This window comes from Chiloscyllium plagiosum, unplaced genomic scaffold (genome assembly GCF_037043375.1).
Source record: "Chiloscyllium plagiosum isolate Xiang-an unplaced genomic scaffold, Cpla_swu_hap1 HiC_scaffold_43, whole genome shotgun sequence".
Lineage (NCBI taxonomy): Eukaryota > Metazoa > Chordata > Chondrichthyes > Orectolobiformes > Hemiscylliidae > Chiloscyllium > Chiloscyllium plagiosum.
In genome coordinates, this window is record NW_028270181.1 from 15,068,263 (window position 1) to 15,091,270 (window position 23,008).

Consider the following 23,008-nt stretch of genomic DNA (forward strand, 5'->3'; position numbering starts at 1 on the left):
TCCTGATTAAACTTTTAGCCATTCTCTGCTATTCTTTGTGTTGCAATCAGACATCTGACCCATGATTCACCTTTGCACAACTCACCTTTACTTCAGTTTGATGCTCTACTTCATAACTTTAGTTAACCATAGATTATATAGGTCCTTTCCTTGGAATTTGTTTTTCATTTTGGAATTAACCTATTGTGAGCATTTTCAAATATTGCGACAGATATTTGCCACTGCTTCTCTGCTGATCAATTTGCTAGCCTAATATTCCAGTTCATTTTGACTAGCTCAGCTTTCATGCCCTCATAGTTAACCTTATTTAAGTTTAAAATACCAGCTTGAGATCTAGTTCTATCCCTTTCAAACCGCATGTAAAATTCAATAATATTATGCTTGCCACTATCTGCCAATAAACTGATTGTGCACCTCGAATATTTTCTCTTAAAATTACATTTCCTCATGTCCATATCACTTATGCTGTTTGGTCTTTTGCACATGATTCCTGAGAGAAAATTAAACTTTGAAATCTTCCAAACATTTTGCATTCTGACCATGCTGGCGCCACTCAGTATCATTTTATCCCATGTTTCTCCTTGAAATTCAGTGTTTTTGTACCTTGGTTTTGCTAATAATAGAATTTTTAAAATATTTCTTTAACTTGGCATTAACTTTCCTTTAACTTTAGCAACATCATAATTTCTTTTAAAATGATTTCTTGGAGAGGGGCTGGTGAGATGAAATCACTGGTGTGACACTGGTATGTGTACCATGTAGACATTTCCAGAAGATGTCTTGTTATTTTTAACATGGATAGTATTTCAATTTATTTTAAATTGGCTCACCCTTTGTTCAAATAATGGCCAGAGAAATTTCACACAGCGTTTACAAAAGCTTTTGTTAGTATAATCGAAATGCTAGTAAAAAGATGTCACAGCATCAAAATACAAAACTGGTTGGTAATTGTATTTGCAGTCAAATATTCAGCACAAGGTCAAATAGTGCTTTTCTGCTTCTTTTGAGGGACAATGGGGACTGATACGTGTTCTGGTAATCCAAAATGATATTGAGAAATGTGGGAACTAACATTTATTTGTCTGTCCAGGTTTTTTTTCAAATGAATCAAATGTGCTTTTTTAATTTTTCCACATACAAGTGGATTAAGAAAAATGTATCATTGTGAAATTATAAGTTTAACCATTTATCATCCTCTACATGAGCATTAATCTTCTTATTTATTTTATAGCTTTAGATACTAAGTATTGAAGGATTCCAGCAGTGTTCAAACGTATGGGTGCATCTGACTTATTGATATAGGATTTGGCTGAATTAAAATAGTGCTGTTCTCAAGTTTTTTAATGTAAAGCACACCTGGGAGAACTGGTAATATGTGGCAGTAACTTCTAATTTATCCCTCTCTGCAAAATGTATTTTGCACCTTCATTCATTGTTTTCCTTTGAATGTGAAGAGATTCTGTAGTGGATAGGCACATCTGTTTTTCGCAAACCGCTACGAAGGCTTCCGTATAGGTTATACAGTGTCCATGAGGTCACATTGACCAGCTGTGAAATATGAAACTTGGCTCCTTACAAGAGACACATGACGTAATCAAGTAGGGATCAGATTGACACATAACTCTTGATGTAAGTTGCCATTTTATGCAAATCTGTATTATTTGTGCATTAACACAATAATGGCATGTTGACCACTGTTTTAAAACAACTGTCAAGCTCCATTATACCTTAATTGATTGTATTTCTAATACGACAAAATCTTAAAGTTGTTCAGGAACCAAACAGAAGCTGAAGAATATTGTCTCTATCTTTAATTTTTTTTCAGGAAATACAAACTCTGTGAGAGACAAACTGGAAATGTGTTTTGAATACACGTCGATTTCAAATACTTTACAAAGTCAGAAAACATTTTTAAAATAAATATTTCGTTTACCTCGGAACAAAGTTAAGACGAAAGAAAAAAGTTCGGAAACTCTGAGCGGGTCAGGTCCCACCTGTTGAGGGCACAACCAGCTAATGTTTTCACGTGTGAATCCTCATTCACCAGTGTCAGTGAACTTCTGCATAGCCACCAGGTGGCAACAGATTTACCATGCTGTTTAGCACGTTGCAAGCTCTTCGTTTGCCCCAAAGCACATTAACAGTTTAATTTAAACCCACACTCATTCATTTCAACACTAAAGTATAATTAAGTTATCGAAACCTACGAATTATAAAATGGTCTAGTTTTGTGTAACAGACTTGAGTTTTACTTAGTGACTGGTCAATTTTTGGGTGATGGATTTTTCAGCAACCATTTACAGTATTACTCCATTTTGACTACGTTTATGTAATTGTGCATCAGTAATTTGTGATGGTCTTTTGTTTACCAGACTGTAGCATTTCGTTCGTTGTTAATGTTTTCGGTATTATGGAACAAACTTTTTTTGCATCGCTTTTATTGTTTCTGAGCATTTAGAGCTGTGAACAAAACGTTCGAAAAATAAATAAGTTCGCGCAAAGGAGCGAAATCTGAATTTAATGTGAACGTCTGCGGGGGGGCGGGTGACTGAGATCAAAGATGCACTGTTGGTTATCGTTGAACATGAGGCATTGACTCCCGTGCTGTTCATGTTCAATAAGCTATTTGCTTCTATCAAAATACCCCTAAAACTATGAATGTGATTCCTAAGTGCCACCTTCTGTTGGAGAGGCTGAAGCTGTTCTCTCGAATCTTCCTCTAAATGCCTATGTGTTCCTTATTTAGATGGATCCGGTGGCTGGTTATTTATCGGTCCAAAGAATAAGAGGAAAAATAAGGAAACGCGCACAACCCCTGGAAGGGGTTAAAATCCAGCCATTCTGGTACCACTGTATAGATTCACGTTGCGGGACGGTGATGATGTGGGTTATAGATTGTAACAATCTTGAGTTATCAGCCCGCGATATGATGCTGAACATACACAATTAATGGGAGAATCTTCGAGATAAACATCGCCTCCACCTCTTGAGCACGGTCATTGATAAATCATCGTGTAGAAAATGTCAGTTGGAATGAATTGAGAATTTTATAGAACAGCAGCAAGACATTGAATTATAGCTATGGAAAATGACTAATTATAGCCCCATTGTATTGAATCGGGTCGCTGCCTGTTTCACGAGATGTCAGCCAGTCGAATATTACAAAATCGGTTGTCCTTTAACGTGTAGCGATGAATAAATAGATCTTTATCATAACTACCTTTGATCACCGATCATTAAGAAACCGATAGGAAAACAACTGTTCAGCTTTTGTCTCAACACCAATTTTCCATTTTCAAAATCTCAAAATCCGCGACAATATTTATTTTGGGGGGGAGGTGGTTATAGAAATAAGGTGACATCCTACGGTTTGCAACAAAAAAACAGCTTCGCGGGGTGGAGTGTCGGCCGAGATATTTGAGGGAGATGCGCTTTCAAGGCGAAAGGTGAAACTGCAAATGTGCAGCGCAAACATATCGAATTGAGGCGGGGGGAAATATTTTAACCAGAATCATCTCTGGCAATTTTTCCAAGGGGGCTAGGGCAATTGCATAAAGATTTAGTTGGGAAGAGGTTCAGGAAATAGAATTAAATGGAAGGGGCTGGGGATAAAATCTGATTAATGCAATCAGTAGGAGAGCGCTTGGGTGGGGGGGGGAAGCTGCGTTGATCTGCATCAGTTGCTACTCGTGTTCAGTCAGTCAGCAGCAACCAGTGTGAGCAGATCTGGGAGAGGGAGTGGTTGGACCTAACCCAGCAGCCAAGCAGCAGTGTCTGTCCATCTCCTAGCTCTGGAAGGACGCTTTCTTTTTCTTTCCCAAACCTCACCTCCCCCACCCCTCCCCAAGAATACCTTCCCCTTGAGGAAAAGTCAGAAATCCACCTATTTTTGTGTCTGCATGTATGTGACTGGAATCCCCTGCTGCAGCAGCAGCAGCGGAGAGGTATAAGGAGGCGACCTGCGAAAACTCTCTCTTCGAAAGAGAGAAGGGGGAAGATTCAGAACAACTGGGTTTCTCAGCTCAAGGCTGAGGGGGACATTTGAAAACAAACAGTCTATCATTTTTCTTTTTTTTCTCCTTCTCTTCCCCTCAGGATTATAAACCTGACTGATGGGAATTTGCTCTGGGGATTATTAAATTGGTCCGTGCGTCAGTTGTTGTGGAGACTGTGTGAGGAGAAGTGTTGAGAAGAAGCTTCTCTCTCTCTCTCTGTGAGTGAGAGTGTGTGAGGGAGAAAGCTGCTGTCGGTTGCCATGGCGGCTCCGGGCCTGCTCCTCCTCCGCCGCCGCGGCCTTTCCCTCTCCCCCCGCTGCTAAAAGCCATGGCCCTGGGAAACGCCTCCTCCTCCTCGTCCTCCTCCTCTTCCTTCACCGCCACCTCCAGCCGCCGGCACTCCGCGGCCCTGCTGAAGATGGATCCCGTCATCATCCCCATCGACGCCGAGACCATCTGCGACAGCAATGACCAGCGCATGTGGTGGGCCTTCCTCGCCTCGTCCATGGTCACCTTCTTCGGCGGCCTCTTCATCATCCTCCTGTGGAGGACCGTCCATTACCTTTGGGCTGTCTGCTGCCACTGTGGCCTCAAGAATAAGGTAAAGATTTGTTTATTTGGGTTTTTTTTGTGTGTGTGTGTGGGGATTTGGTGATGGTCGCCTACCTTTATAACATCACCTCCTTCACAACTTTTCATTACCTGTTTTTTTTTGTTAAAATTCTGCTGTTCTCCCCTCTGTATTGAACAGGTTGCACGCTGTCTTATTCCTCTTCACGTTTCTGAGGGAGAAATTGGTATAAAAATTCTCCTGTTATCCACTAGGAGTCGTGAATAAAACCGAGGGCTGCTTTACTGCACTTTAATATTATTGTATCTGCCTCCTTTTAAAATGATTGACTTGATGCACAGGGTTTTACATTTGCTAAATGTTCATTTCTACACACGATTTCCACCTCAATGGTTTGGAGTTTAGTAAGGATCTACTGGTGGTGGTGAAATAATGCACTTTTGGGTCATTTCCTATCATGGTTGTATTCTGATGTTAAGGATTGTCAAGGTGTGATAATGCATTGATTAATCAAACCGATTTCAAGGAAGAAGGTTGCATTTTGGGCATAGGTCCCGATTTCTAATCAACTTTCTATGTTCCTCTCTTTCCTACTCTTAAGAGTAATGTCACAGTTGCTGGGTGGAAGGTCTCTGGGTTATAAAACTCCCAATGCATGCTCCCCTTCTAGATCACCTTGCACCCTTTCAATAAAAATGGAGAGCATCAGATTTTTTGTTTCTTTGAATGCATATGACTACTATCCTGTAGTACAACCAGAAAGCATTATTGTGAGCGACTTAATGCTGTTTGAGAGAGTATCAAACCAGCCACCTGTGATATAAAATAGAATTGGTACACTGTAGCTTTATAGGAGCACCAGTCTCCTGCTTTGCCAGTCCCTTCCATGAGTTTAGTACTCGGTTGTGAGCAAGCGTACTTTCTTCCTCCATGTACTGAGCTGTGAGCCCAATTTAAATTCTCCTTTGTGGAGATTGCACCCCAAATCATTCACTTATAGTATTTTGTACAGATCAAAGATTTTGCCAGCAGTTATTGCAATTTAACGTAAAACAGCTTTGCTTTCAATAGAAGCAATCAAAAATTGACCTCATCCACAGGGGTGTACATTTGTTCAGCCTTAGAAAGCATGAGCTGCATTTTTTTAATCCAACCAGGTAGAATGAGAAACAGATAGCAATGGGTTTACTGAATTAGTCCCTGAGCCACTTACTGCTTGGTTCAGGCTTTTAACTAATAGGGAATGGAATGGAGCAACTGAATATGCAATCCAACACTGCCCAAACAAATGCAAAATACTGGAGATGCTGGGAATCTGAAATAAAAACAAAGAAATGCTGGAAATACTCAGCACACCAGGCAGCATGTCTGTAACATGTTTCAGGTTGGTGATCTTCCATCAAAACTGACCATGCCTGGTGGAGTTGGGAGAATTCCTCCTGGTTTTGTGATTTAAGGTTTGAACGCGTGCAATGGTGTACCACACAAGTTAGCACCTTAACATTTCAAAGGCCTCATTTGGAGCCTAATCTGTCAAGAGTATCTCAGTTTGTTAAAAATAAACTTGCAAAAAATAAATTTAGAAAGAATACTAGATGGTCTCTTCCTGTGAAGAGAGCTATATATTTGGAATAATCTGGCAGCTGAAGTAACAGAGGCATATCTATTAATGACAGTCAAAGTAGTTAGATTTTAGGCTGAACATGCTTGAATATTGAAGGAGTGGACTTTGCATTCAATGAGCTTTACTTCTGTTGTAGTTTATACACAATATTTCTTGGTCAGGTGTTTATTTTTAAATTGTAACACAATGTTTGGCATCAGAAAAGCACATCATTTGTATTTCACTTCAAAAACAAAACAATGCATGACATCAAAAGTGAGCATGTTAACTGTGCAAAATTGCTTGCACCTCTTCAGTTTCATTGCATCTCCCCAATAGTTTGTGGGTTCAAGCCCCAGTCCAAGACTAGAGTTTGTTCTTTTGATTATTTTTATATAGTAGTGTGGTGTCTTGCTGAATATTAGAGGCACTGTGCTTGTGAAATGTTAAAGTGAGGCATATGGGCTGCCTGCTTCAGCAGTTTTGGGTGATGTTTAAATATTAGTATTTGTAAAAGAGCTGGGAGCATTCAGTGTCCTTCCTGGATACTGCCAACTACAATTATGTGATATTAACTGGTTCATCTCTTTGCTGTGTGTGGCACTTTACATAACAGTTGGTCATTGTGTTTGTTTACATACAAGCACAGTTTGATGAGAAAATATCTAGATGTAGGTTTTCCCCCTTGAATTGATATTCTTGCAAATTGACCAAAGTACAAAATGAAAAGCTGTCATTTCTCAGCAGTATATAGGTTTGTTCATTGATGGACTCCAGCAAAAAAAAAGCCTTAAATTTATCAGCAGCTTTTAACTTTCCACTAAAAAGACCCAGTCAGTCCCGTTCAGAGATGTTATGACATGTCTCTGCAGCAAGTGGAACCTGAGCTACTTGGGTTGACGTGAACTAATTGGAAGAGGTATTGCCATAGACAATGCATGATTGACAGTTACCTGTCAGGTTTTGTTTACCCTTTAAACCAAGCAGTTTGAGTCTGGTTGAGGTATTGCCCTGAGAAACAAACCAGTAAATTGCTGATTTTTTTTTGTTGTTGATTGATTGAAACTGGCGCAATGTTCTTTCTGCCTACAAAGAACTAGGTCCTGTGTGTAGCTTTCAGTGCAAGCAAAAAGTATGCCACTCCAAGTGTTAGTGTTGAAAATCTAGTGTGTTAACCTTTTATCTCTCCATATCTTTGCAACTCCTCCAAATCTATACTCCCCAGCACTCTGGTCTCTTTACATTCCTGCCATATCTTGTCCCACCATTGCCTTCAGCTGTGTAGGCTCAAAGTTATGAAATCCCCATCCAGAACCTCTTTGCTATTTCTTTAAATAAACTTTTAATCAACCCTTCTATTTTTCTCCTTTTCCTGACTGACTAGGTGTCCAATTTTGTTTGCTCAGAATCTTTGTACATAATTTACCTCAGGTTGTTTCAAACAGGATTTGATTTAAAGCAATGGCCAACGTACTGCAAATAACTTCTTTTAAAGAGTTGTTTGGTTCACTTATCTATTAATGATTCCACTGTGAAAAGTTAAACATTGAAGATGGGGTTCCTGTTAATTAATACCCAGAACAACTTTAAGAATTCATGTTATGGACTTGATGACCAATCCAGACAGTGTTAACTTGTCAGTGTAGCTCTCATGCAGTCTTCTCAATGACTTTATCAAAGAAAGTCAAGAGTGCAGTGCTGGAAAGGTACAGGCAGCATCTGAGGAGCAGGCAAATTCTGATGAAGGGCGTATGCCTGAAATGTCAATTCTCTTGCTCCTGGGATGCCTGACCTGCTGTGCTTTTCCAGCACTACACGCTCAACCCTGAGCTCTAGCATCTGCCGTCCTCACTTTCTCCTGTTTAGGAATAAAACCAGCATTGGCAAAATGTGTAAACTTGCATTGTTAGCCTATACAAGGCCATTGAAGTCAATGAGATAAGGGTGTACAGTGTCCTAAACTGTCACTGCAAGCCACAATATTTTGCTCCTTCCCCACTGGGACAAAAGTACTATTTAACTATGATTTATCTTGACAATTTAAGACTGATTTAAGTTATTTTCTCATTTCTCTAATTACAATATTAATAATTCATTATGCAGCTTCAATCCATTGATGCATCAGTGGGTAAACACTAGGCCCATGGGGCTCTTGAGACATTCACAAAGATCAGTCATATATTCACTCTGCTGGGAAACTGCTTTAAGCCAGGATGACAGTGGACTGGTGCAGAGTCTCTGAGTTATGGAAGTGAAGAGAAGTAAATCTATTCAGGTTCCTGCTTCTGATCTCCATTCACCAATTTCCTGCTGGAAGATACAAGTTTAATGTTTTGTGTTAGTTTATGTGGGAACAGAGTCAGGCTGCACTGCGATGCCTTCTTTAGTGTTTCGTACTTGGCTACACTTGTGACTTGATGATTTCCAGGTGGCAGTGGAGCAGGTGACGGCTGTCAAATTTAAATACCTCACATTGCCTGACATTAACTGCCCTCAGTCATGTTACATATTGCTAATATCTGCATGCATTAGCTGGCAAGTTTCGCTGGTGAATCAATGATTTAATCAGTCTATGACTCTACAAACCCTCCCAAAATAAATCCCAGATTATACAAAGGGGGAAGATGATGTAGCAACAGCCTCTGGTAATATCACTGCCTGAGAAACACACGTGGAGGTCAACCCATGCTCCCAACTGGGAAATTGGGTTATTTCTCTTCCAGTACAAACCCTCCTAAAGTAAATCCCAGATTATAAATAAGGGGAGAGGGAATGGGGAGACTATGTAGGAACAGCCTTTGATAATACATGTAATGACATGTAATGACATACCTTGTATGTAATGTAATGACATACCTTCATGGTAGGTGGGACTTGAACCTAGACCTACCGTTGCAGAGGTAGGAAAACTATCACTGCACCACGAAAGCCCCAAGGTTTTGCTTGATGTAGACGAAACATCAAGGAAGTCTTTCACCCATTTAATTAATATACTCTAGCAAATGTGTTTTTAAGTTGGAATGCTGATTGACCCTTTAAGACGACGATGTCGTCATAATCCTTGCCTCAGTGCTGAGCTCCTGAGCACAGATGGTAATGCTACAGGGAATCTGGAGAAAATGTGAATTGGCCTGAGCAGGGGAAATTCACCAGGAAGCAATGACTGACCATTCCTCCCTTCAATTACCCATTGCACTGGCCAAGGAAATCCTAACATTTTCTGTAGGTTGTCATGTTCAGGCTGCCCATTTTGAATGAAGCACCAGATGCTGAAACTGTACCCTGGAGTTAATACTTAAGGTGGAACATGCTCTTGAGGTGCCAATAAGGTGTAGAATTGGACTTGCCAATAAAATGTTACATTTTGTCAAGTTTGAGACTGTTATTTTTATTGAACATGCCACTGAAACACCTTTAAAGTACAAGTTTTAATCTTAGCCACAATGGAAGTTGGTTTCCTATAAACAGTTTTGATGTAGTACACCAAAGACATGCAATGACGATTATAGGTAGGTTTTTATAGGGAACTTGATAACTAAATATGTCTTGGTTTCTTCACTCATTCTAGTGCTCTGATGTTTCATCTCTTTGCTTTATTGCATGTATTTGTATTTCTGATAAGAACATAGAATGTTACAGCACAGTACTGGCGGTTCGGCCCTCGATGTTGTGCCGACCTGCGAAACTAATCTCATAAGTCATAGACATGTACAACATGGAAACAGACCCTTCGGTTCAACTTGTCTATGCCAACTTGTCCCTGAATCACAGATTATAGAAAGGGGAGGATGATGCAAGAATAGCCTCTGAGAATATCCCCACCTAAGGAACACACGTGGAGGTCAACCCTCTCACCAACTGGGAAACTGGGTTATATCCCAACCCCCACTAATGGGACTAGATTAGGTTAGGGTGTCTAGTCGCCATGGATGAATTGGACAGAAGGGTATGTTTCGGTGCTGTACATTTCTATGACTCTACAAACCCTCCCAAAATAAATCCCAGATTATACAAAGGGGGAAGATGATGTAGCAACAGCCTCTGGTAATATCACTGCCTGAGAAACACACGTGGAGGTCAACCCATGCTCCCAACTGGGAAATTGGGTTATTTCTCTTCCAGTACAAACCCTCCTAAAGTAAATCCCAGATTATAAATAAGGGGAGAGGGAATGGGGAGACTATGTAGGAACAGCCTTTGATAATATCCCCAACTAAGGAACACACATGGAGGTCAACCCTCCCTCCAACTGGGAAATTGGGTTATTTTCCCCTACTACAGACCTTCCCAAAATGCCCAAGATTATAAAGGGGGAGATGATGATGTAGCAACTGCCTCTGATGATATCCCCACCTAAACAAAAACACATGGAGATCAACCCGCACTCCAACTGGTAAGTTAGATTACTTTTCTTCCAGTACAAACCCTCCTAAAACAAATCCCAAATTATAAATAAAGGGGGGAAGACAATGTAGAACAGCCTCTGACAACACCCCCATCCCCCACCCAATGGACCCATTTGGAGGTTAAAGCTCCCAAATGCACGCCATCTCTGCATCGCGGTGCTTTGAATACCTTATTCTCTCCTAAAACACAGGCTTTTTTAAAAAGCTGTAATTTAAAAAAAAAAAGGCAGAGTTCAGTCATTTTAACACACACAGGAACATCCATTCACCTTCGCCGACTGTCAGCCCCAACCTGATGCTCATCTAACCATTATGTCCAATATGTCCATTTAAATGTCCTTAACATCAGCGAGTCTATTACTGTTGCAGGCAGGACATTCCACATCCCTACTACTAAGTAAAGAAATCACCCTAATATCTGTCCTAAACCTATCACCCCTCAATTTAAAGCTATGTCCCCTCATGTTAGCCTTCACCATCTAAGGAAAAAGACTCTCACCATCCACCCTATCTAACCCTCTGATTATCTTATATATCTCAATTAAGTCACTTCTCAACCTTCTACTCTCCAACGAAAACAGCTTCAGTTCCCTCAGCCTTTCCTCGTAAGACCTTCCTTCCATACCAGGCAACATCCTAGTAAATCTCCACTGAACCCTTTCCAAAACTTCCTATAATGCAGTGACCAGAACTACACACAATACTCCAGCTGTGGCCTTACCAGTGTCTTGTACAGCTGAAGCATTACCTCGTGGCTTCGAAACTTAATCTCCCTACCAATAAACGCCAACACACCATATGCTGCCTTAACAGCCCTATCAATCTGGGTGGCAACTTTCAGGGATTTATGCACCTGGACACATCTCTCTGTTCATTACACTGCCAAGAATTTTACCATTAGCCCTTTAGGTACCATTAGGTTCTTGTATGAATTTCAAAAATTGATCTGTAGTTACGAAGGAGCATTGCAGAACTCTGTTGTACTGCATACAACCTGAAAGAGGAGGTATCCAACGGGCATTTGTCTGTTCATGTGTCTGATGGTAACTTCATTTTGGTTACTCTTGTCAAATGAGTTCAAACACAGAATGTTATCAATTTTTTTATGCTGCAATTTCAAATGTTTTGTATATAGATAAATGGCTGCTCAGGAATGTATTACAAAGTGAATACAGAAAAATTGGATCATGATGTTTTGATACACGCAATGTAATGTGCTGTAGCTAGATTATTTGATTTGTTCACTGTCCATGGAGTGTAGAGTTCATTATGAGTCAACAACAGACTATTAATAAATCTGCTGTAAAGATACCATAATATGGCTTGCACTTTTTGTGTGAAGACCCATGAATCAAGGACATAGATCACACTGGCAGTCAGCACTAACATTGACAGCCTCTTCTCGCATGTAACCAGTCTGTTTTTGCACAGAGTCCCAGTAGTGAACATGTTGTCTGCCACTTGGTAATAGTACTGAATCAGACAGTTTGTGATCCTGTGTCCAATTTTAAGACTTGAACCTTCAGACTTGGAGTACTATTATTAAGTATCAGACAAGACGTTCATTGCTGGGACTGTGTGCAAAAACATAGGCTGGCTACACGTTAGAAGAGGCTGGCAATGTTAGTATTTCTAGCACAATTCAACTAAATCCGTGGAGAAAAGAATGGAATTTTAAGGGTAAATTACATCCAGCATAAATGGAATTCCACAGTATTCTGTGCTAGTCTAAAATAACTATATCGAAGGCTGATCATGCCTCCATACTAAATTAATCACCAGTAGTCATTGCTGCCATTTTTTTTCCATTTTTGCTTTTAAAATTTAATTTTTTGATGCACAAGTGCACTAAATGCTAAGAAACTGATTACTAGTTACACTTATTGTATGGTGAAGTCATTTTTAAAGTTTCTTTTTTGTCTGACTCTCCAGCGCTACACTGTTGGACATGTCTGGTGGATAAGATGTTAACTGAAAGTGTCATCCTCCTGGCATTAAAGATTCTATGGCAGTTTTGAGAGAAGAGCAGACCAGTCTTTCTAGTTTCTCAAAAAATATTTATCACTCCAAAACCAGATTATTTGGTGTGTCTCACATTGATCTTGCTGTGCACCCTCTACGTTTCAAAGGTAACAATATATCTGAAGTATTTCCTTGGATCTGAGGTAATTGAGGACGTCCTGAGGATGTGAAAGGTATTTAGAATGCAGTTCATCATTTTTGAGGAATGAAAAGTACCAGCTGCGTAAATGTACCAAGGCAGTGATGAATTTGTATTCATAGACTGTTTGACCCTCACTTTTGCAGTTTATCAACTATTAATGTTTCAACAAAATTTTATACAAGTATTCATTTATAGTGTGTCTGGGAAGTTTTAAGATTTAAATTTAATTCAGAATGCTAGTGTGAGGAATGCTGATTACAGACTGTCTTTGTATCTCTTTTTTTTAAATCTAACCATGGGATGTAAGGATTGCTAGCATTTATTGTCCATCCCTTTAGTGCCCTTGATCCTTGTAGCGTACTGTTATTTCAGAGGGCACTAAAGAGTCAACTACATTGCTGTGGGTCTGGAGTCATACGAAGACCTAACCAAGAAAAGATGGCAGATTTCTTTCCTGAAAGAGTTTTTTTTTGGGACAATCTATAGTAGTTCCATAGTCACCATTAGATCATTTAAAAAAAAAACACATTTATTAACTAAATTCAAATGTCATCTTCCATTATGAAATTCAAACCCATAACTCTGGATTACTAGTCCAGTGACATTACCACTACTCCTCTACTTTCCCTATGTAGTACTATTATTGAAGTGCACTGTAATTGTTTGAAGCCCTGGAGTAGTAGCAATTAATATAAGATGTTTGTTAACTGTTTTTGGAAGTGCCTGTTATGTACAATAAGCTTTGTTCCTTGGAAGTACAGGGAAATGATATCCTAGGTTTGCACTATAAATGAACATTCAAAGGTGCATCATTTCACGTGAGTCTCTTTCTGTGATAGCTTTAGGCCTCTTTAATTAAAATGGTTTCTGTTCTTTGCTAATCACTTCTTGAAGTTTCTTTGCTTTTGTGCTTCCTGTTGATAGTAACAATTTCAGCTCTTGCTCTTTAACACCCCAAGGTAGCAATTCGATGAAAGCATTTCAAAACTACTAATGGGTATATTTATTTTAACAACAAATAATATTTTAAAGTTTTCTCTAACCAACCAAATTGTTTCATTAGGGAAAAACACCTAAAATTGATACAACATTGAAGTGTATGAAAGAGTTTTGCTCTAGTGTTGTTTATTTTCAAATTCAAATAGCAACATTTTTATTTGTTTTGTTTTAACATGGTAAAAGAGAAGTTTCAATTCGAAGAATTTAAGGGCAAAAAGAAACAGCCAGTCTTGGAAGTATATATTGATCTTGATCCAACTGAACAGACATGAGGGAGGTGTGAAAGAAGTTTTCTTAAGTATTGCCTACACTGCCAGTGCCTCTGGGATATTTTACTAAGATAGAATTGCTTATGTCCAGTGTATGATACTGGTTTTGACTGTACAGTAATCCTAACTGTTGTTATCTCCAAGCAGGTTTTAATTAAGTCCATTCCATTGCAGTCTAAATGTTAACAACAAACATTTTGAAGTCTGTACCCTGCATTCCCTGCACTCTTTCCCCTTCCCCCACCGCCCCCCAACCCCACTTCCTGAGTTTATCAGCAGTTGGTTTGTGAGTGTCTAGTCTGCTCTAAGTATCCCACTGATTCTCTGTAGACGTTGGAAATGATAAAAAGAGGAGAAAGACAAAAAATGTATTGAAAAGAATAGTGTAAATATTGTCCTTTTATCTTTGGAATACAAAAGGAAGAAAGTGATGTTTTGATTCAGCTAACAAGTAGAGTTTTGTGATTAGATCCATGTACCACGCATCAGAAAAGCAATATTGGGCTTTGGCATGGTATAATGCTAACAGGTATTAAAGGGTTAAGTTATGAATACAGATGCTGTCAATTGGTTTGATGCCTTTCAGTGCAAAAGGTTGATTTGCCATAAAATCAAAGTATTTAAATAATAACAATTTCAATAGGTGTTCAAAGTTTGGGAGAAGATTTGTAGCTTGGGTGCTCATTGTTGTGGTTCTGTTCGCCAAGCTGGGAATTTGTGTTGCAGACGTTCCGTCCCCTGTCTCGGTGACATCCTCAGTGCTTGGGTGCCTCCTCTGAAGCGCTTCTGTGATGTTTCCTCCGGCATTTATAGTGATTTGTATCTGCCGCTTCCGGTTGTCAGTTCCAGCTGTCCGCTGCAGTGGCCGGTCTATTGGGTCCAGGTCAATGTGCTTATTGATTGAATCTGTGGATGAGTGCCATGCCTCTAGGAATTCCCTGGCTGTTCTCTGTTTGGCTCATCCTATAATAGTAGTGTTGTCCCAGTCGAACTCATGTTGCTTGTCATCTGAGTGTGTGGCTACTAAGGCTAGCTGGTCATGTCGTTTCGTGGCTAGTTGGTGTTCATGGATGCGGATCGTTAGCTGTCTTCCTGTTTGTCCTATGTAGTGTTTTGTACAGTCCTTGCATGGGATTTTGTACACTACATTGGTTTTGCTCATGCTGGGTATCGGGTCCTTCGTCCTGGTGAGTTGTTGTCTGAGTGGCTGTTGGTTTGTGTGCTGTTGTGAGTCCTAGTGGTCACAGTAGTCTGGCTGTCAGTTCAGAAATGTTTTTGATGTATGGTAGTGTGGCTCGTCCTTTTGGTTGTGGCATGTCCTCATTCCATTGTCTTTCCCTTAGGCATCTGTTGATGAAATTGCGGGGGTATCCGTTTTTGGCGAATACATTGTATAGGTGTTCTTCTTCCTCTTTTTGCGACCACTAGGACTCATAACAGCACACATTGACCTGGACCCAATATACCGGCCACTGCAGCGGACAGCTGGAACTGACAACCAGAAGCGGCAGATACAAATCACTATAAATGCCGGAGGAAACATCACAGAAGCGCTTCAGAGGAGGCTCCCAAGCACTGAGGATGTCACCTAGGCAGGGGACGAAATGTCTGCAACACTCGGCGAACAGAACCACAACATTTCAATAGGATAGATATGTTAAATTCCAAAAAAACCAATTGGCGAAGAGAGCTACTAGAGCCAATCCTTATTCAATATAATATGTTGTGAAACATTATAAGCATGTACTTCAAAACCACAGTACCGTTTCAGTACAAATTCCCATTTACCATAGTTTTAATCAAATTGTTTGGACATGTCATAATACACCACCATTGGAGGTGGGCTGAACCTGGAACTTCTGGCCTAGAAGTAGGAACGCTTGCACAAGATCAGTATTCATGTTTATATGCTAAAGTGAAATCACAATTTATGCTGTCCTGCACATAATTAGAGCTGCACATAATTAGAGCTGCATATAATTAGACTGACTGCTCTCCACATATCGCAAACCACCATTCCAACCTGGGAGTAGGGTTCAGAAGCTGCCAAGAAAAATCATGTCCCTTTCCTCCACAGATACTGCCTGACCTTCTCAGCATTACATCATGTTTTCTTTGTATTCAGATTTCCAGTTTCCACACAGTGTATTGTTCTTGTACCACCAGCAATACTCTCCCTGAGGGGCATGGTTTCACGACTCCTCCAGAGTCTGCTTATGCTGCTTGGCATGTGCACCTGTTGACATGCCCTTTCAGAAGCTGCTGCAATGTGCAAATCCCCGAGATTAATGCAATGGCAGAAAGAATTGGGTGGAACATAGACCATCAGACTCTTATACCGCCAGGGAAGGTAGTGGCTTAGTACTTTTGTCACTGGTCTAGTAATCCAGAAGCCCAGGCTAATGTTTTGGAAACATGGATTTGAATCCCATTGTGGTAAATAGTGATATTGGAATTCATGTAAATTTGAAATGAAAAGCTAGCCTAATGGTGACCATGTAACCCCTGTCATAGAGATGTACAGTACAGAAGCAGACCCTTCAGTCCAACTTGTCCATGCCAACCAGATATTCCAACCCAATCTAGTCCCAACTGCCAGCATCCGGCCCATATCCCTCTAAACCCTTCCTATTCATGTGCCTTTTAAATGTTGCAATTGTACCAGCCTTCTCCACTTCCTCTGGCAGCCCATTCCAAACACGCACCACCCTCTGTGTGAATAAGTTGCCCCTTAGGTCTCTTTTATATCTTTTCCCCTCTCCTCCTAAACCTATGCCCTCTAGTCTGGACACCCTCACCCCAAGGAAAAGACCTTGTCTATTTATCCTATCCATGCTCATAGAGGTTTTATAAACCTCTATAAGGTGATCCCTCAGCCTCCGACACTCCAGGGAAAACAGCCCCAGCCTATGCAACCTTTCCCTACAGCTCAAATCCTCCAACCCTGGTAACATTCTTGTAAATCTTTTCTGAACCCTTTCAAGTTTCACAACATCTTTTCGATAGGAAGGGAAATTGCTGCAATATTCCAAAAGTGGCCTAACCAATGTCCTGTAACATGACCTCAATACTCTGACCAATAAAGGAAAGCATACCAAACGTTGCCTTTACAACCCTATCTACATGCAACTCCACTTTCAAGAAGCTATGAACTTGCATTCCAAGGTCTCTTTGTTCAGCAATACTGCCTAAGATCTTACATTGTCGATTGCCATTTGGGAAAAAAAAAATTGGTTCACTAATCTCTTTAGGGAAGGAAATGTCCAACCTGACCTGATCTGGTCTGCATGTGACTCCATATTCTCAGCAATGTGTTGACTTTTAATTGTCTTCTGGGCAATTAGGGATGGGTAATAAATTCTGGCCTGACCAGCAACACCCATGTCACATGAACAAATATATCATTGTTTGTTGGCCTTGCTTTGAGAAAAATAGCTGGAGCACAGATTTCACTTCATAGTAACTCTCTGTTCATGCAGTGTTTTGAGATATGCTGAACTGATAGGAAAATCCTGGGTGCGTGCTCTTTATGCAACACTGGGTGAGTAAGTGGCAAAATAAAGAGAACATCTACAGGGTTCTTGATCATGAAATAGAACTGGATTATCTTGGTGAATGTCTGAGATTTGTGGAAAAGAATAGTCTTAATTAGTATATAGATTATACAGTTAAAAGTTCCAGGGCATGGAGCTTTGAGGAACAGAAGGACTCATTGCAAAATTGGTTACAACAGGCTCTTGATTTTCCAGCCTGTTAATCTCTCAGAATTACAGAGAATGTCTGGCATAAAAATGAACAGTATAACTGAACTGGTACATAATGGCATTTACAGAACAATAGAAAGTACTAAGCAGCTTTTACTTGATTTTTGTGATGAAATTTTCGGCATCTCTTTTTGCTTCTCATACCTGAAATCTGCAATGCTTGTTTGGGGAAAATCTATGATAAATAATCAGAGCTTCCTTTCTGTGCATTGTCCTCTGGTAATGGTCATAAATAATCTTTTTCAATTTTTTTTTTGTCAGTTTTGTCTCCTGAAGTCAGTTTCAGAAGTTGCCAAGTCAACATTTGATGACTCACCCAAGTGATTTGCTACTTCATTTAGTATCTGACTCTTGAACGAAAACTGGTTAATGGCCGTCATCACCGGGCAGAGGATGTCTCTGGATTTAAAATACCGCTCCCCTATTTTTAAAAAAAATTCCACGTTACTGGTGTGATGCAAGGCATGTGATTTATCTCTTCTTTAATTTCATTTATTTGAGAGTTTGGATTTGAACCAATCGTGTGGGTTTTGATCTGTATATATGTGGATGTTTAATGATGAACTTGCTGGTATTACTGGAGTCATTAATTTTTTTAAAAAACTAGTTTGAAAGGTGGTGTTTCTGGGCTGATATGGGGATTTGTTTCTACTGGGACATTTTTACAATGAAAAGATTAAAGAATGAGGAGCATTAGCTTGTTTTCAGTTTAGAAGGATCGGGCATTATTTTTGCTTGAGGGAAGAACGCAAAGCTTGGAAAGTTTTTTTACTTTAGTTTGTAGAAGCCCTGATTGAAGTTAGATGTGTGAAACAGTTTCTGCTGGAGAAAGGAGTTAGTTTTAAGCTATTAGGAAATAGCTTGCCTCAGCATAGGGACTTTGGTTTGGAAGTTTTAGTCTGGAAATGTTTGGTGGAAACCTAAAGGAGTAATTCAAAGCCAAACTCCATTTTGTGACTAATCAAGGAAGAGGCTACTAAAGTCTCAACCCCAAAAATTAAAATACAGTGATGTTAAACCAATAGACTTAAAAAAAAAAGTAAACTGTCTCTCATATTTGAGTACTGTAAATTGACAGTGTTAGGATAAATAGGATTGTGTGTATTTTACTGAGTGTTTTGAAATCTTTCAAATTGTACTATAAATAAGCTTTTTGGTTTACTCTATCTTCATTTCTTTTGTGAAATAAACATCCATTTTAATGTTAAAACAAAATCAACATTGTGTACATGTGTTTCAGTGAAAGACCACCTCATTAAATAAAAACAAAACCGAAAGAATGATCTATCAAACCTGATTATATCTTGGAACTGATCTGTCTGGTAGTAATATTGGCAGAGATCCTAACACTAGCTATGGTGTTTCTAGCCTGTTTGTGTGAAACATCTGTTAATTCTCATCTATAACTGTGTGCACAGATCTATTTATTTAGTGTACCAGTATTTTGCAGGAAATTGAGTATTAGAATAATTTCCACATTTGATTCAAAACTGATTTCCATTTGATTCAGTAAACTTCCTGAATTACTGCTGAAACACTAGAAAAGTTGTTTTTACTTCACAGTCTACAAGAAACTTGGTCTGAATCAATCAGCTCCATTCTTTTTCTCAGCATCAGTTTAAGATGGGGGGGGGGGAAACGTTTAAAGCAGATGTGTGAGGCAAGCTTTTTTTACACAGGCAGGTAGGTGCCTGGAACGCAGTGCTCGGGGAAGTGATAGAAGCATATACGATAGCAATGTTTTAGACGGATTTTGACAGACAAATGAATATGGAAGATATAGAGAGATGCAGACCATGTGCAGATAGATGGGATTGGTTTAGAATGGCATCATTGTTGGCACAGACCTCTTCATGTGCTTGACTGTTCTGTGTCCTATACCTTTCACTTCAATCTGGATTAACAAACTGCATCCAAATCATTCCTTCCATTAAGAAGCAAACATAGTTTGCAAGTAATTTACTTACTTATTTATTCCAGTCTATTCTAATGTTAGTTAATTGTCAAAGAAAAGGATTAAATTTCACAATGTTAGAATGTCCTAAAGCTGTTTGTAGGTAATGAAGTAATTTTTATCGCCCTACACCATATTGTAATACAGAGGTCCACCAGCCAGAATGTGCACAGCAGGGCCCAACAAGCAATAATGAGATACTTGACCAGATAATTTTTTTTTTATTGGTGGTGATAGAGAGAAATGTTCACCTGAACTGTGGGGGATCGCCTTGGCTTTTATTTGACTAACATTATAAGATCTTATAAACCCAGTCAAGAGAGTAGATTAGGAATTGTTTTAACCTTCCATCCATGTTTGTGTATTAAAGCAAGGTCTCTACTCCTTTCCTACAGCAAAGATAATCTTGAAGTTGTTACTATATTTTAAAGTTTGAAAGAAACGCTAGGTACTTGGAATGATATATTTGAGACACCCAGTGTTAAGAGATGTTCACTATATTTTCCATTTTTCTCTTTAAAATTGGTGAATGAAGCATCTGAATGGATTCCATTGTGGAGAACTAGCATTCACTTGATGAAGGATTAAGTTTGGTCTTTGCTGGATCCTGTGGGATGGTATTGTATTGGCTTTAGTAACGCGTGAAATATGCTAGTGATATTAATTGACTGCTCAGGCATGCAAATATCATACTTGAGTCTCCTTCTGTCCATTGACACACTAAAGGCCTGTGCCACAGGCGAGTTATCTGGCAATGTGAATCAGGAACTGTGACTAATTTTCCATTTCTAAATGCAGGCTACTGAATATCCTTACCACCTCCCACAAAGCTGAGACCAGCTAATTAAACCATGACTTCAATTTTGAATCTCTTGTAGACTGAAATCCTGGGGTTAGGAGGTAGAACTCGGGCATGATCTTATTGGGAAGAGCAAATGGAATAAGGTAACAGAAAGCCAATGAAGTGGGAAATATCAATGGATTTTTAAGGTAGTTTGATTTCTCAAGGATAGACATTGGACAACGTAATGAATATGTAGTGGGTGAAGTGAAGATCTAAGTAATTGCAGGTTTGTTGGATGTTGTGGTATTTTCCTGTTTGTGGGGGAAAATTGTACTTAAACTTTAAAACTTATATCATTTAGTAAATGTTTTTATTTTACTCCTTTCTAGGATGCAGATATCCCTGGCAAGACCAGCATTTCTTGCCCATTCTGAATTGCCCTCATTTTGAGAGCCGTGCTAGATTATTTCAGAAAGCATTACACATCAGTACATTGCTCTGAAGACACGTCCAGGTCAGACTAGGTAAAGTCAGCAGATTTCCTTCCCTTTAGGGCAATAGTGAACCAGATTTTTTTTTTTTGACAGCAATAGATAATGTTCCATGGCAACCATTACTGAAGCTAGATTTATGTTCCAGAATTGTTAATTGGATTCAGATTCCACCAGCTATCATTGAGATTTGAACCCCATGTATCTAGCGACTAGTAATTCGGACTGTGCCTCTAAATTACTAGTTAAGTGACATTACAACTATCCCACCACATTTCTATACAAGTTATGGTACCAACTGGTACCAGAATGAAGCTAGTTTGATAGATAATAGGCTTTATTTTGCAATTTGGCTACTCTTGTGGTCACTCATGAAAATATAGTCAACTGAAGTTACTAGTGTGATCTGTATGACAATTTAGAAAGATCATAACATAAACAGCAGAAAACTCCACCCTTTTCGCAGCAATATCCTTTTATACTTATTCAATCCCAGTGAAGTATCCTAATTTAGTTGATTTAATTTCTTCAACTGATGAGGTCATAATTTTCTTTTGGACTTTCTGCTCCTTCATTCAACATGACCCTCTCTGTTACTGTCTTCCAGACATAGAAAGCTATGGACTGCCTCTCTAAATCTTAAGGGAAATCCCAGGGCATTTTCATAGAATCCTTACAATGCAAAAAGAGGCAGTTTGGCCCATGGAGTCTGCAATGACCCTCCGAAGAGCATCTCACCCTTCCCTATCCTGCATGAGGTTTTTACCAATTCACTTACTCTGCACATCTTTGGACTCTGGGAGGAAACCCACCCAGACACTCCATAAGACAGTTGTCCAAGGCTGGAATCGAACTAAGGTCTTTGGCTCCGTGAGGCAGTAGTGGTAACCACTGTACTACTATGCCTGCAGAACATTTTGCCAACCCTTTTTCTTGGACTGCTTTATTTAAAAAAAAAGAATTCTTTCCAACCTGCTTAACTGTCCTCTTGCTGATATGAAACCGTTCTTCATAAAAATAAATAAAATCTGATTGTGTCCTTTGAACTTCTATCTTTCTATAGTCATAAGAATTCTATTACATAAATGTTTCATTAAGTTAGCTGCCCAGGTACTCAGCTGTTCACTTAAGTTGCAGGATTTGTTGGATATGATGTTTGTATTTGCTGTTCAAAACTGACCACTTTAAAAATGTTACCTCTGCTGAAAACTGAAATAAATGTTCCTATACTTTTAGAATCCAAATTACTAAATAATAATTCAAAACTTGCATCGTGCATAACGTAAATTGATAATTGTAAAGAGCCTATCTTTTCATCATTTTGTGCTTCTCAAAACTGTGGACTTAAATGGAAAACAAAACTGTTTGAAACCCAAGTTGTAGAAGGATAGCTGCATATTTTGAAAGTAAGGAATTTGATACCTGTTGTGGACTTTGTCTGTATAGCAGTGGGTTCCAGCAATATGCAGAAGAACTGGAGCAGAGAAGTTGTCTAGCAGTACTTGTCTCACGAGAAACAGAGTTAATGGTTTCAGAACAATAAATACCGTGATAGGCAGTGGAAGGTTGTGGTTTAAATCATTTGGAGTAGGAAATTAGTGTTACTTCTATTCTACAAGAAATATTTCCAACTAATGGAAACACATGATTTCAAATAATATTTTTTAAAGTTGTTCTTCTGGTGTCCCTGCTCTAGAGACCAGCTGTTATCTGACAGCCTGTGGAATAACATCTTAGAGAAAGGAAAGTTGTGGGGATTTTAGGGAAAGATATTTATGAAAAACAGCTGCTTCAAATGCATTCACTGGCATGTGGTATGTTGAGCATGAAGCAACAATTGTCCTTTGCACAATTAACTGCTTATATCTGAACACAACACATCTCAAATCCTGTCCTCCCACCATCCACGACGCTGCTGAGCATCTACCATTTTAATCACTACACCTTTGGTGGCTGTGCCTTCAGCCTCTGAGGACCTAAGCTCTGGAATTGCCCCTCTGAAATTGTT

General features: G+C 39.4%; 1 protein-coding gene across 16 annotated transcripts in view; it reads left to right on the top strand.

The window, feature by feature from the left end:
* Positions 1–3,718: 3,718 nt before the first annotated feature.
* The window catches only part of LOC122541861 (calcium-activated potassium channel subunit alpha-1), an 847,529-nt gene continuing 828,239 nt past the window's right edge, over positions 3,719–23,008 (top strand). For 3 of the 16 annotated variants that reach the window (XM_087982315.1, XM_087982312.1, XM_087982313.1), the window contains exon 1: positions 3,721–4,596. In XM_087982315.1, coding sequence (XP_087838441.1) covers positions 4,324–4,596 — 273 coding nt within the window. In that variant the 5' untranslated portion in view covers positions 3,721–4,323. Of the gene's footprint in view, positions 4,597–23,008 lie in introns of all 16 variants that reach the window. The other 13 variants (XM_087982319.1, XM_043678966.2, XM_043678974.2 and 10 more) reach the window with 7 other exon arrangements.